The 12628-nt window shown below is 46.5% G+C and overlaps 1 protein-coding gene across 1 annotated transcript; it reads right to left on the reverse strand.

Moving 5' to 3' along the window:
* Window positions 1-8333: 8333 nt before the first annotated feature.
* LOC120380047 (ribonuclease-like) lies at window positions 8334-8759 on the reverse strand. The gene has a single exon (XM_039497550.1). The coding sequence runs from the start codon at window positions 8757-8759 to the stop codon at window positions 8334-8336; it is 426 nt and encodes a 141-aa protein (XP_039353484.1).
* Between the last annotated feature and the right edge of the window lie 3869 nt (window positions 8760-12628).

Raw genomic sequence — 12628 nt, forward strand, 5'->3', positions numbered from 1 at the left:
CACCCCAGTGTTCAAAAGTTCATCTGCAGAGTTTTACCCCCCCTCCCCCAGCCTGGGTGGAATTGGGGGGAGCACACAGGGTGTTAAGGGGCACCTTATGTGAGCAAGGCTGACTGCCCCGCCTCTCCATGGAGGTCTGCTGCAGCCTTCACCACGAGTGGCTGTGCTCCACCAGCCGCTCCGCTCCGCTCCTCCAGCCATCCCTGCAAACCGCTCCGCTCCACTCACTGTTCCGTGGGTCGCTCCAACCATCCCACAAGCTGCTCTGTTCCACCAGCCATCCCATGAACCACTCCAGCTGTCCCCACAAACTGCTCAGCTCCACTCCGCTGCACTGGCTCGCTGCTCCAACTGTCCTGCAAACTGCTCTGCCAGCTGCTTAGCAGTGTATCTTCAGGCTCCCCCACTAGTTAACACAGCACTCAGTGATCTCAGCTCAGTAGTTTTAGCTCTTCTAGTGATTTTATCTTGTAGTAGGGGAGCCCCAGTGCTGGTGCACTATTGGCCCAAAGTGAATTCAGCTCAGCAGTCTCTAGCTAGACTCCTAATAGAATCAAAATTAGCTCTGCTATTCAACAGTGGGGAGAGAGAAAAGGAGGTGCAATAGATGTGCTAGGCCACCCAGAAGGGCCCATACCAACAGATACACACACCCATCCCCAACCTCTCTCTATTCACTGGATTTTGGCACCCATGTCCCTTGTCTAACGAGTGCTATTTACTTGATGGTGAGATTCTCTGTCATAAGGCAGTTTCATAGTTCCTCATTCACATAATCAGGGTGATAACACTTTATTCCTCCTGCCCCAGTAACACAGAAATTGGGGATCCCACAGCTGTCAAAGTGACCATTTTAGGCTGCCGTATGCTATGCTAGGCGGGGTGGGTGTGCCTGTGCAAACACGATCAGTCCCTGAAACTCTTTTCCACACTCGCCATAATTCACCACCAGATGTCAGGGTAGAGCTCATCCTGACTCTGCTTACCCGTCTATCATATCTCCCTCAGTCTCCTCTTTTCCAAGCTGAAAAGTACTAGCCTCTTTAATCTCTCTTCATACGGGGCCCTAATCATTTTAGTTGCCCTTCTCTGAACCTTTTCTAATGCCAGTATATCTTTTTGGAGATAAGGAGACAAGCAGTGCAGGATAGTGACCTAAATATTTGGAGGGTTATAACATTAAGTAAGCAGGGGAATGCTAGTGTTCTTGAATCTCATATACATTTGCTCAGCCAGCTAGGCCAGCCCTTGGGAAGGGGGATGGGATTTTTATAGTAAGTGCTACTGTCGTAACTATAAAGGGAAGGGTAACAACCCTCCTGTGTACAATACTATAAAATCCCTCCTGGCCAGAGGCACCAAAATCCTTTTACCTGTGAAGGGTTAAGAAGCTCAGGTAACCTGGCTGACACCTGACCCAAAGGACCAATAAGAGGACAAGATACTTTCAAATCTTGGGGGAGGGCGGGGGAAGGCTTTTGTTGGTGCTCTTTGTTTTGGTGGTGTTCGATCTCGGGACTAAGAGGGACCAGACATCAATCCAGGCTCTCCAAATCTTTCTGGACAAGTCTCTCGTATTTCAAACTTGTAAGTAACAGCCAGGCAAGGCATATTAGTTTATCTTTGTTTTCTCAACTTGTGACTCTTACCTTTGCTAGAGGGAGGTTTATCCCTGTTTTGTTATAACTTTGAAACTAAGGCTAGGGGGGGTTCCTCTGTCCTCTTTGAATCTGATTACCTTGTACAGTTATTTTCCATCCTGTTTTTGCAGAGATGATTTTTACCTTTTCTTTTTAATAAAATCCTTCTTTTAAGAACCGGACTTATTTTTCCATTGTCCAAAGACCCAGGGGTTTGGGTCTTTGATCAGTTTGTAACCAATTGGTTAGGATATTATTCTCAAGCCTCCTCAGGAAAGGGGGTGTAAGAGCTTAGGGGGATATTTTGGGGGAAGAGGAACTCCAAGTGGTCCTTTCCCTGTTTCTTGTTAAATCACTTGGTGGTGGCAGCGTACCAGGTTTTAACCTAAGATGTTAGAAATAAGCTTAAGGGGCTTTCATGCGGGTCCCCAAATCTGTAACCTGGAGTTCAGAGTGGGGAAGGAACCCTGACAGCTACTATGGTGAAATGCCTTTTTAAAATAAGCCGTTTTATACACAGTGCATGATAAAGTACTTTAGGCAAACTTTAAGAATATATACAGATTAATTACAAATACAACTTTCTGGGCAAAAGGTCCAGATACATCAAAGGCTGAGATGGCAAAATGCCAGGGCCTTAAAATTAGCAATTATAATGCCCCAAAATAATAAAGGAGCTCTTGAATCTTTTGTAAGAAACTATGTAACTAGAGTTTGTGGGACACAAAGCACAAAAACGCTCCCTGGCATTCATTATATGAAGTAAATACTAAAGAAAGAAATGAAGAAAGAGAATGGTTAAAACTAGAACAGTAATACTATCAGAGTATAAAATTAAACAGCAAGTGCAAGAGATCACAACTGGAACACCCCTCTCGTCTGCAGTTTACAAGAAATGAAGAGAACATTAGGAGACTGCCAGGTGAGGTGCAGCCAGCAAGAGGGAGAGAAATTACTGGCTAAAAACAAGCTAAACATGTTAAAAACATGTCTGGAGTTGCCCCAAAAAAGTTAATTGTGGGAAAGGAGCTCATTCCTGTGATCAGTGTGAAGTGCAGACAAAAACAGGGAACAAATTCAGATTTTGCGGGAATAGATAGCAACCCCCAAGAGCTGGGATAGACACCAGAAGCCCAGGTTCCCAAACCTGGCTCAAACCCACAGAATCCCACTTCTCTCTCGGAGCTAACAATAATATAACCCTACATCCAGGTTAAGCTTTTCCTTTATGTTTAAAACTATAATGATATATATCTATATCGATATCTACATAGATATTGATATAGATATATGTCTAGTGGGGCTGCAAAATGATAAAGCTAACCAAACTAATTCTAATGTTTCTTCCTTTGTCTCCCACACAGAAGCAAATATAATAAAAGTTTATTACAGTCAAAGTCTTTGAATAAACCTGCATTGCTTCATTTTGGCTTGAATTTTTATACAATTTTCTTTTGTGCTATCTTAAAGGAAATTGTATTAGTTAATTAAAGTTTATGATTCCAACCATTTAATAAAAGTTTAATTGCTACCACAAGTAGATTAACTATACAAAGCGCTTGTAAAAATTCTGTTGCTAACTCTTGCTAAACCAGAGGGGGAGAGCAATACATCTCCCAGAATCCATTGTGAGCAGGGGCGGCTCCAGGCCCCAGCACGCCAAGTGCATGCTTGGGGCGGCATGCCGCGGCGGGTGCTCTGCCGGTCACCAGGAGGGCGGCAGGCGGCTCCGGTGGACCTCCCGCAGACGTGCCTGCGGAGGGTCCACTGGTCCCGCGGTTTCGGTGGAGCATCCGCAGGCGTGCCTGCGGGAGGTCCACCGGAACCCTGGGACCAGTGGACCCTTCGCAGGCACGTCTGCGGGAGGTCCACTGGAGCCGTGGGACCGGCGACCGGCAAAGCGCCCCCCCGCAGCATACCGCCGTGCTTGGGGCAGCAAAATGGCTAGCACCGCCCCTGATTGTGAGCATCTGTTTTAGCAGTGGAGCTCTATATTTATTATGGAAAACTAGTAATTCATGTGTTAAGGAGGTAAAAATGAATGTCTTTGTGCAAAAACTTCAAAAGCATCTAAAACGTGCATGTGTGTGTGCAAAAGCACTGGAAATATCAGAACAGAAAGCAAAAATGTATGTTCACAAAGGAAAAAAAATGAAATAGTAAACACAAGGGAATGCTTCTGCCATAGGCTGTACCAAAGCACAGATTGTGTTATAAATGATTTGGCCTCTGTTGCATTGTAAATAAAGTAAGTTCCTCTGTATATAAATTAGGCTTATTAAAAATCAGAGCAATTCAAAGCAAACACACAATTTTTTTTATCATGTTAACCAACTTAAGTTGTTTATGGATGCTTCCCACAGAATGGAAACATCAAAATATATCAGTGCCCAGTGGAGACCCTTATGCATCTAAAGACAAAATATAAATTGTGTTATAAATAACAGACTGGTCAACTATACTTCAGCCTACCATATATGATCAACTGAGTATGCAATGGACTGTGTAGGCTTTATAAAGCAATGCAACTCCAGTGTGTGGCCACGAAGGCTCAGACCAGTATAATGGGACTGGGGAGAAGCTAGTCACTTCTGGCCGGTGAAGCTTACTAGGTGGTGCCAGCCAGCAGGAAGGGTGACCTGTAATAGGAATGAACCGTACTGTGGAGTAACTAATGACAGGAATTTATATCTGGAGGCCTCACTTATACTGTCATTACTCCACATTTCTGTTTTATTCCTCATGTGTGTAGCACTCTTACATCATAATAATGCCTGTTCTAGTGTTTCAGAATAAATCCATTATCCAATAGGAATCCAGATGAAGGTAAAACTTACCTATCAGTTTTTTAATGGGCCTACTAATCCATTTACTTTATATTTAAAAACATTTCTAGAGTGAAAACACACATGCACACACACACACACATTATTCAAATTAGCAAGAACATAGATGAGGCAAAACAAGCCTTGGAAAACCTGCGTCATAACAGGGATCTAAAAATACTGATGTGCCGCACTTAAATAGAAGTTGTGCTTCAAGCTTTATTTGTGTTCCAAGGTGTATTTTATACAATACCAAAGAGCGGTCAAGCAATTGACTATGCAATTTATCAACAGTATGTGTGTGTCCCCCTCTTGTGGCTGGCTTTAGCAATTACTGCAGCTCACTATTTAGGCAGAGCTCAAGTCATTGCTCGTTTTAGCTGCAGCGGAGGAAGCGTTGGCTGTTGGTGGTGAAATTCCCTACTGGTAGTTGCAGAGCATGTGTGTGTTTATGCAGGCCCAGTTCGAATGGGTTGGAAATTTGTTACACAGACTGTGTGTGCCACATTCACACACACAAACGGCTGCTATCATTTCCACACACACACACACACACACACACACACACACACACACACACACACACACACACACACACACACACACACACACACACAGCTGGCACCATTCCCACACCCACTCCCCAGAAGGGGCAGACACATTCTGTCCTAACACCCTGCCAAAGTGATCCCAGGGCATTGCACCTGGCTGTGCCATTGTGATCCTGGGGTACACCCCCCCCCCCACAAGCTCTTTGTACTTCCCAGGTTTAGGGGCCAGGCTGGTATGAGGCAGGTTGATATGCAGAACTCAAGTTAGGCTCATGAAGAAAACACCACCAGAGAGACTGAGTCACTTGCGGCAGGTCTATAGAGAAAATAAACTCTTGGGATCCCAGGAGTTACATCTCAGACATTCCCTGGTACAAAACTCCCACTGACCCTACGAGGCCTAGCGAGATATGAATTCACAACACTCAACACTCTATTTCCAAAGGCAGGATGCTAAATCCCGAGTTATGGAGCCGGCTGGGCGTGGTGACACTGGCACTCTCTCCAGCCAGCTGCTGTCTGTAGAATTAGCTCTCAGAGAGTGGCAGATGGAGATTGATACTTGGTGATATTTTGCAGTGATTTCCCCTGGACTCCCAGCCTGGGCTTTCCATGGCAAACACCTCAGTCTGGGTTGGGTTGGATGCCGGTTGGTTTGCCCATGGTCTTGTGGCAAAGTCCAGGGAGCTGCTAGATGCACACATCACTCCCAGGGGTTCTGTGGAAGGCAGCTGTCCTCAGATGCACTCAGACTCTGCATCACCCTCTCCAGGTGAAATCCTCCAGGAGCAAGGCGATGTAGTTTCCCTCTCTGTGGCTAGACAAGTTTAACCCCAGGTTGGGGTAGTGGGCTGACCGTGACGAGCTACATGGAGGTAAAAACTACCTGGGCTTCATCGCCTGTAGGATTGCAGATCTGGTTTGGCTTTGTTTTCCCCCAGTGAAGAGTCACAAGCTGTGTGTTGCTTTTCTCTGCCTTGGGATGAGGTTGGGTGTCAGGGGATGTCTAGGGGCTCAAAGGTAGATAGAAAAACCCACAAAAACAGACACACACTGTCTGATTCACACACACAAACAGTCATTCTGCACAAGCATACAGGGTACATCTTCCGCACACTCACACACACCCCAGCATTCCACACACCCAGTGTGCCTTTCACACATGCACACTCAACGTTGTACAAATAAAGTAGTCAGCTTAAACATGTTGCCAATTTCCTTAGATGCCTAGCTCATCCAATGTCTGTATTTGCAGCATTCCCTAAGGGTGTAGTGTATTTGTGTGTGTGTGTGTGTGTGATATTAGTGTTTGGGTGTGTGCCTGTGTGTGTGGTTTTAGTGCATCCATGTGTGTGTCTGCATGATATTAATATATCTGTGTGTGACATTTGTGTTTGTGTGTGTGTGTGATATTAGTGTGTCTCTGTGATATTACTTTGTGTGTGTGTGTCTGTGTATGATATTAGTGTTTGTGTGTGTGTGATATTAGTGTTTGTATGATATTAGTACATGTATGTGTGAGTGTATGATATTCGTGTATGTATGAGCATTTGGATGTTAGTGTGTGTCCTTCCTGGCAGCTCAGGACCATGCAGGCAAATAAGGAAAGGTCCTGGCATGACATTGGCATCAAAGCATTCATGTCTGTCTATCTACCCATCCCCAGACACATCGGTCTAACAATCTATCATTGTACCCACCACTCTATCCACCCCAGACACATCAACCTATCAGTCTACCACTGAACATTCCACTCGCTCTAACTATCCATCCCTGGACCCATCAACCTATAAATCGATCACAATACCCTCCGCTCTCCCAATTTATCCATACATATACACATCAACCTGCCTAACTCCATACCTACCACTCTATCTATCCATTCCCACAAAAACTTATCAGTCTGTCACCATGCCCCCCGCCCCCCCAAACTATTTTTCCTCGAAAACATGTTTGTCAAAGGCTTGGAATGGGAGACAGGGGATGGATCACTTGAAGATTGCCTGTCCTGTTCACTCCCTCTGGGGCACCTGGCATTGGCCACTGTCAGTAGACAGGATATGGGCTAGATGGACCTTTGAGCTGACCCAGTATGGCCATTCTTATGTTCTTATTGTGCAGTGGGAATCAAAAAAGCTAACATAGTGTTAGGAAACTTTAGGGCAGTGGGCTCTCAATCTTTCCAGACTACTGTACCCCCTTCCGGAGTCTGATCTGTCTTGCATACCCCCAAGTTTCACCTCACTTAAAACTATTTATTCAAAAAAGAATTAGCTAAGTTCACGGAGGATAAGTCCACCAATGGCTCTTAGCCAAGGTGGTCAGGGACACAATCCTATGTTCTGGATGTCTCTAAATCTCTGATTGATAGTGCCAGAAGCTCAGACTGGATGACAGAGGATGGATCACTTGATAAACTGCCCTGTTCTGTTCATTCCCTCTGAAGCATCTGGCATTGGTCATTGTTGGAGATAGGTATTGTGCTAGATGGATCACTGCTCTGACACACAATGGCCATTCTTATGTTCTTATGTAGGATTACTGGGTTCTAGTCCCAGCTCTCAGAGGGCAGTGGTATCTAGTGATTAGAGCAGGGCTGGTGGTAGCAGTCAGGACTCCTGGGCTTTGTTCCCAGCAATGGGGAAGAGGTTGACATTGGCCTTGAAAGCACAGAGAAACACTGGAAAACCACAACATATTTCCAGCACCATACTTCAGTGGTCAGTGGTTTATATTCTTCCTATCCCTGGTTTCACACAACAAGACAATGATTGCTTTTGCAGGTATCCGGCTTTATTGCATTTAGTGAGCACAGACAAAAAAAAGTGAAGCAAACGACCAATAACACTTAATCTTGACATATATGAGGATTGCTCATGATCAGGCTGAATACACAATACAAGAACATGAAACTGATTAATATTTCTTAATTAAAGGATAGGTTTTTAGATGGCCCCCATGTGACAGCAAGGTTAACAAGATGGGGAAGGGCCAGCTATACTGTATAATGGCCACTAGGGGGCAGCAGAGGGTGGGGGTGGGGAAGGGCGGCTATACTGTATAATGGGCACTATGTATAATGGGCACTGTATAATGGCCACTAGGGGGCAGCAGAGGGTGGGGGTGGGGAAGGGGCGGCTGTACTGTATAATGGGCACTAGGGGCAGTGGAGGTTGAGGGGTGGAAACACGTATACCATCTCACTGGTGTTTAGAGGTGGGTGAGGAGCCAGGTGCCGTGGCCAGTTTGGAAGGGACAGAGGAGGGTTAGAGCAAGCAGCAGGGTCCCCTTCTTGCCTTCCACACCCTGGCTGGGTCCTAAATGTACCTCACAAAATTCACAGGGAGTCCATTCAAGCAGGAGAGGACAATTTTGTTTGTGCCACTGAGTCCAGTGAAAGAGAGGGTCAAGTAGTTAAATGTGCAGGTGGTGATTTTGAAGGTCTTCTTGCTCTGGCGTCTGAGGCCCCCAACGGGTACGCCATCCGCTTTGCAGACGGCATTGATAGTGCTGATGGGCTCGTGGATGAAGGTGTTGGTGTACTTCCAGAATACGCCCCGGTCCAACATCATCATTTTGCAGTAGGCTTTGTTGCTGACAGCTTCGTTCTTGGGGTTGTTCACGTGCTCTCTCTTGAATATGTCATTCAGCAGATTCCATGGGTCCCCGCTGGCCAGGGCCAGGCAGGCGACCAGCAAGGTGAGGGGCAGCAGGACCGCGGGGCAGGGTCCCTTCAGAGCCATGGCAGTGTCTGTCACTGGATCGACCTGCAGTGGCGGTAGGGAGAAGATGAATGGAGACAGCGCAGGGCAGGGCTCTGTCTTCTCCATTGATCGCCATCAATTAGCTCCTCCCACTCCCATGATCCCCTCCCACCCCATTCTGTCCTCAGAGCCCCTCCATATCCAATTATTCCTGCCCCATTCTGTGCCAGGTTTTGCACAGATCCTGACCAAGATCTGCCTTCTCATCCTCTAACCACTATTCATAGAATCATAGAATATCAGGGTTGGAAGGGACCTCAGGAGGTATCTAGTCCAACCCCCTGCTCAAAGCAGGGCCAATCCCCAACTAAATCATCCCAGCCAGGGCTTTGTCAAGCTGGGCTTTAAAAACCTCTAAGGAAGGAGATTCCACTACCTCCCTCAGTAACCCATTCCAGTGCTTCATCCCCCCCCCAGTGAAAATGTTTTTCCTAATATCCAACCTAAACCTCCCCCACAGCAACTTGAGACCATTACTCCTTGTTCTGTCATCTGCTACCACTGAGAACAGCCTAGATCCATCCTCTTTGGAACCCCCCTTCAGGTAGTTGAAAGCAGCTATCAAATCCGCCCTCATTCTTCTCTTCTGCAGGCTAAACAATCCCAGTTCCCTCAGCCTCTCCTCATAAGTCATGTGCTCCATCCCCCTAATCATTTTTGTTGCCCTCCGCTGGACTCTTTCCAATTTTTCCACCCAGACCCATGGATAGACCCCAGGTGTCCTGAGTCTTAGAGGCAGACTGATATTGCCCTGTCCCTGTGCCATGTGTAACTCACCCCCTACTTAGTCCAGCCGCCCTCTGCCCCAGCCTTGCTCTGTATCCAACACTTCACACTTTTGTTTGCTGTGTAGATGCATCCTGAGTCCTGACCTACTGGCACCCCATACCTGTCGTCAGAGAGATGGATCCTGGTGTCTGCCGAGCTGAACCTCACCTTGATCCTCCCTCCCATCTTGGCGTATGTTATATAGAGCTCAACCAGACATGGAGGGGGAGGAGTTGGAAGAGGAAGTCTAATAAGCAATTGGATTAGCATAATTTCCTGACAGCTGGCAATTAAAAGCAGTGGCCCAGCAGGCAGGGCATGGGTGGAGAACAAACAGCATGTGTCCTGCCAGAGAGGCGGAGTCCACAAAAACATCTAAAGGTTTGTCTACCCAGCAAGCAAAGGTGTGATTGTAGAGCAGGTGGGCAGAGACATTCCAGCTTTAATTGCTAGTGTGGGCAAGGATAGAGGGCGGCACAGACTTCACTGCAGGGTAGCTGCTCCGATGCCAGCTCACCAGCGACCTGGGGTACCAGCTCTGGTTGCCAGCCTGTGCTAAACCTGTGCTACTTTGTTTCCACTGTTATTGTTACTCATGTTAGCTAGAATAAAAGTAATGTAGGTACGCCCACCCCTGCTGCAATCACCCTTTTGTTTGCTGTTTAGATGCACCCCGAGTCCTGACCCACTGGCACCTTCCTCATCCAAGCCTAGCCTAGAAACTCACAGCTCTGCCAGTGCCCCCCAGTCCTGGGCTGCAGCCCTCTGCTAGCCCAGCTCTGGATTCTGTTGTAGTCATTCAGATGGAAAACATGGGCCCAAAGTGTCAAAGGTGTTAATGTGCCTCTATCACTGGCCACCCTTACGCAGATTTAAACACGGTTCGGGGTTTGGTATCCAGCCTGCTCAGTCCCATGGTGAACACGCCTTGCATCCGACAAAGTGGGTATTCACCCACGAAAGCTCATGCTCCAAAACGTCTGATAGTCTATAAGGTGCCACAGGATTCTTTGCTGCTTTTACAGATCCAGACTAACACGGCTACCCCTCTGATACTTGACACCGTTAAAAGTCCTTAAAGAGACAGAAAAAGAGTCACAGTCAATTCTTTATATTTCAGATGTTTTAAGTAAGGCTTTCATTTTAATAGCCTCCCCTTCTTCCATCTCCCTTCAGCTGGACAGTTTTAGAAGGAATGTTCACACCCCCACCCCAAAGTCTCCGAAGTGGTGAAGATGGTAAGAATGTCCTTCTAGGAAAAAGGAAAGAAGTTAGCTGAGATGGGCCGGAGCAGCTGCTGCTACAGTTCTTTTTTTTAGAAGACAACACAAGACAAACACACACAACAGGACAGCAAAAAAAGGGAATTGCAAAGAGAGAAAATGCAGCTTTTGTCTCTAGTGTTGGCTCTCCTTTGTAGCCGCGCCATTGAAGAAACACAGGACTGGCATCACGGTCTGATCAGTCACTCAGAGACTTGGCAGACTGGTACCCGCATTGGGTTGTGTAGGACACAGGCTCACAGTAGTGTCGTGAAATATCCAGTCTTGGCTGGCTAAGTCAGACTCTTATTAGATAGAAAGACAAAGGAGAGGGGTAGGAAAGACAGGAACTAAGGCAGAGAACAAAAAGGTGGGGGAGACAAAATCTCATCTTGCAGGTGTGGCTGGGACTTAGACGGAACTGGTTGAGATGGGTGGCCATGTCATCTGGGTCCCGCTCTCTGTTTCCTGGTTTGGTCAAGATGTCTCTTGGGTTAGGATGAAGGAGGCCCAGAGGTGTCATGCTGGATTCCATGGTTCCAGGAGATGGCCAGGGTGGCAGCCATGATAGTAAAGCTCACTGATTCCCCTGCATTCGGTCGGTAATTGTTGCATTTTCTTCCTCTCCTCCCTCAATTTATCTCCCAAACTGGCCTTTTTCAAGGGTGTCTACATTGCTTTGGTGAATTGCTGGTGTCAGTAAAGGTAGACAGGAAATTAGCCTGCACCACTGGATCAAATGCCCCTAGCACAAATTAACTGTGACCACAGCAAGACTTGAACTCACACCACCCAATTGCCAGAACAAGCGTTTGAAGTACTGAGTAATGGAACCGAAAACATCTGTTGTTGGCAGAATATCACAACAGGTGATGGGCTGATGTACATTGCACATGCTGACATCTGAGTGATGCATTATTCTTTCTCTGCAGGATAAGAGTGATTCTCTGAAGGAAGAAGAACCCCCATTGGATGTCTGCTCTTTTTATGAGGGGCAGAAATGTTCCTGTGGAATTTTAATAACGAAAGGAGAGTGAGATGGGGAAGGACACAGTGGAAGAGATGGACAGATGAGCAGAGTAAATTACATCTTCTTGGGACCAAGGGACATTCAAAGCGATGCACTAAGGGACACAAGACCGAGACACACCACATGAAGCAACAAGGGGCATGGCCAAAGCTCTGACTCACACAAGCAAGAAGCACAACTGCACACAACACAAACTCACTGCAAAAAGATCTAAACAGACACAGAAGGGAGAGGAGGGATGTAAGATGCACTCAAGCAAGAAGCACATATGCACAAAACACACACACAAGAAATATAACATGAGACACACAAGACTTCCACAAACAAGGGATTCAAATACACAATATACAAACAAACAGAAGGCGAAACATGCAAGACTGACACACAAATACACACATGAGCCCATACACGGAAAGATGTCTCACACACACACACACACACACACACACACACACACACACACACACACACACACACAGAGTTTTGTGATTTCCTTATTGTTCATTGATTACCAGTAGAAAGGGGCTTACACTGGTAAAGCTTATTGCCTTCAATAGAAAGGAATCAGCTGTACTGGTATAAAGCCTAGTTTTACTATTATATCTGAATCCACAGTAATAGAAGTACTGGCATAATAGTAAAATTGGTACAGATACTGCTCTCTGTTTATCCATCCCCAAACACACCCGTCTCTCTCTCTCTCTCTCTCTCTCTCTCTCTCTCTCTCTCTCTCTCTCTCTCTCTCTTTCTCTCTCCACCAGTCCCTCCCTGTACACACCCATATTCCT

The sequence above is a fragment of the Mauremys reevesii genome, linkage group 13, assembly GCF_016161935.1.
Source record: "Mauremys reevesii isolate NIE-2019 linkage group 13, ASM1616193v1, whole genome shotgun sequence".
Lineage (NCBI taxonomy): Eukaryota > Metazoa > Chordata > Testudines > Geoemydidae > Mauremys > Mauremys reevesii.

Excerpts from the sequence above, each read along its gene's own strand:
- LOC120380047 (XM_039497550.1), bottom strand. The coding sequence starts at position 8,759 with ATGGCTCTGAAGGGACCCTGCCCCGCGGTCCTGCTGCCCCTCACCTTG.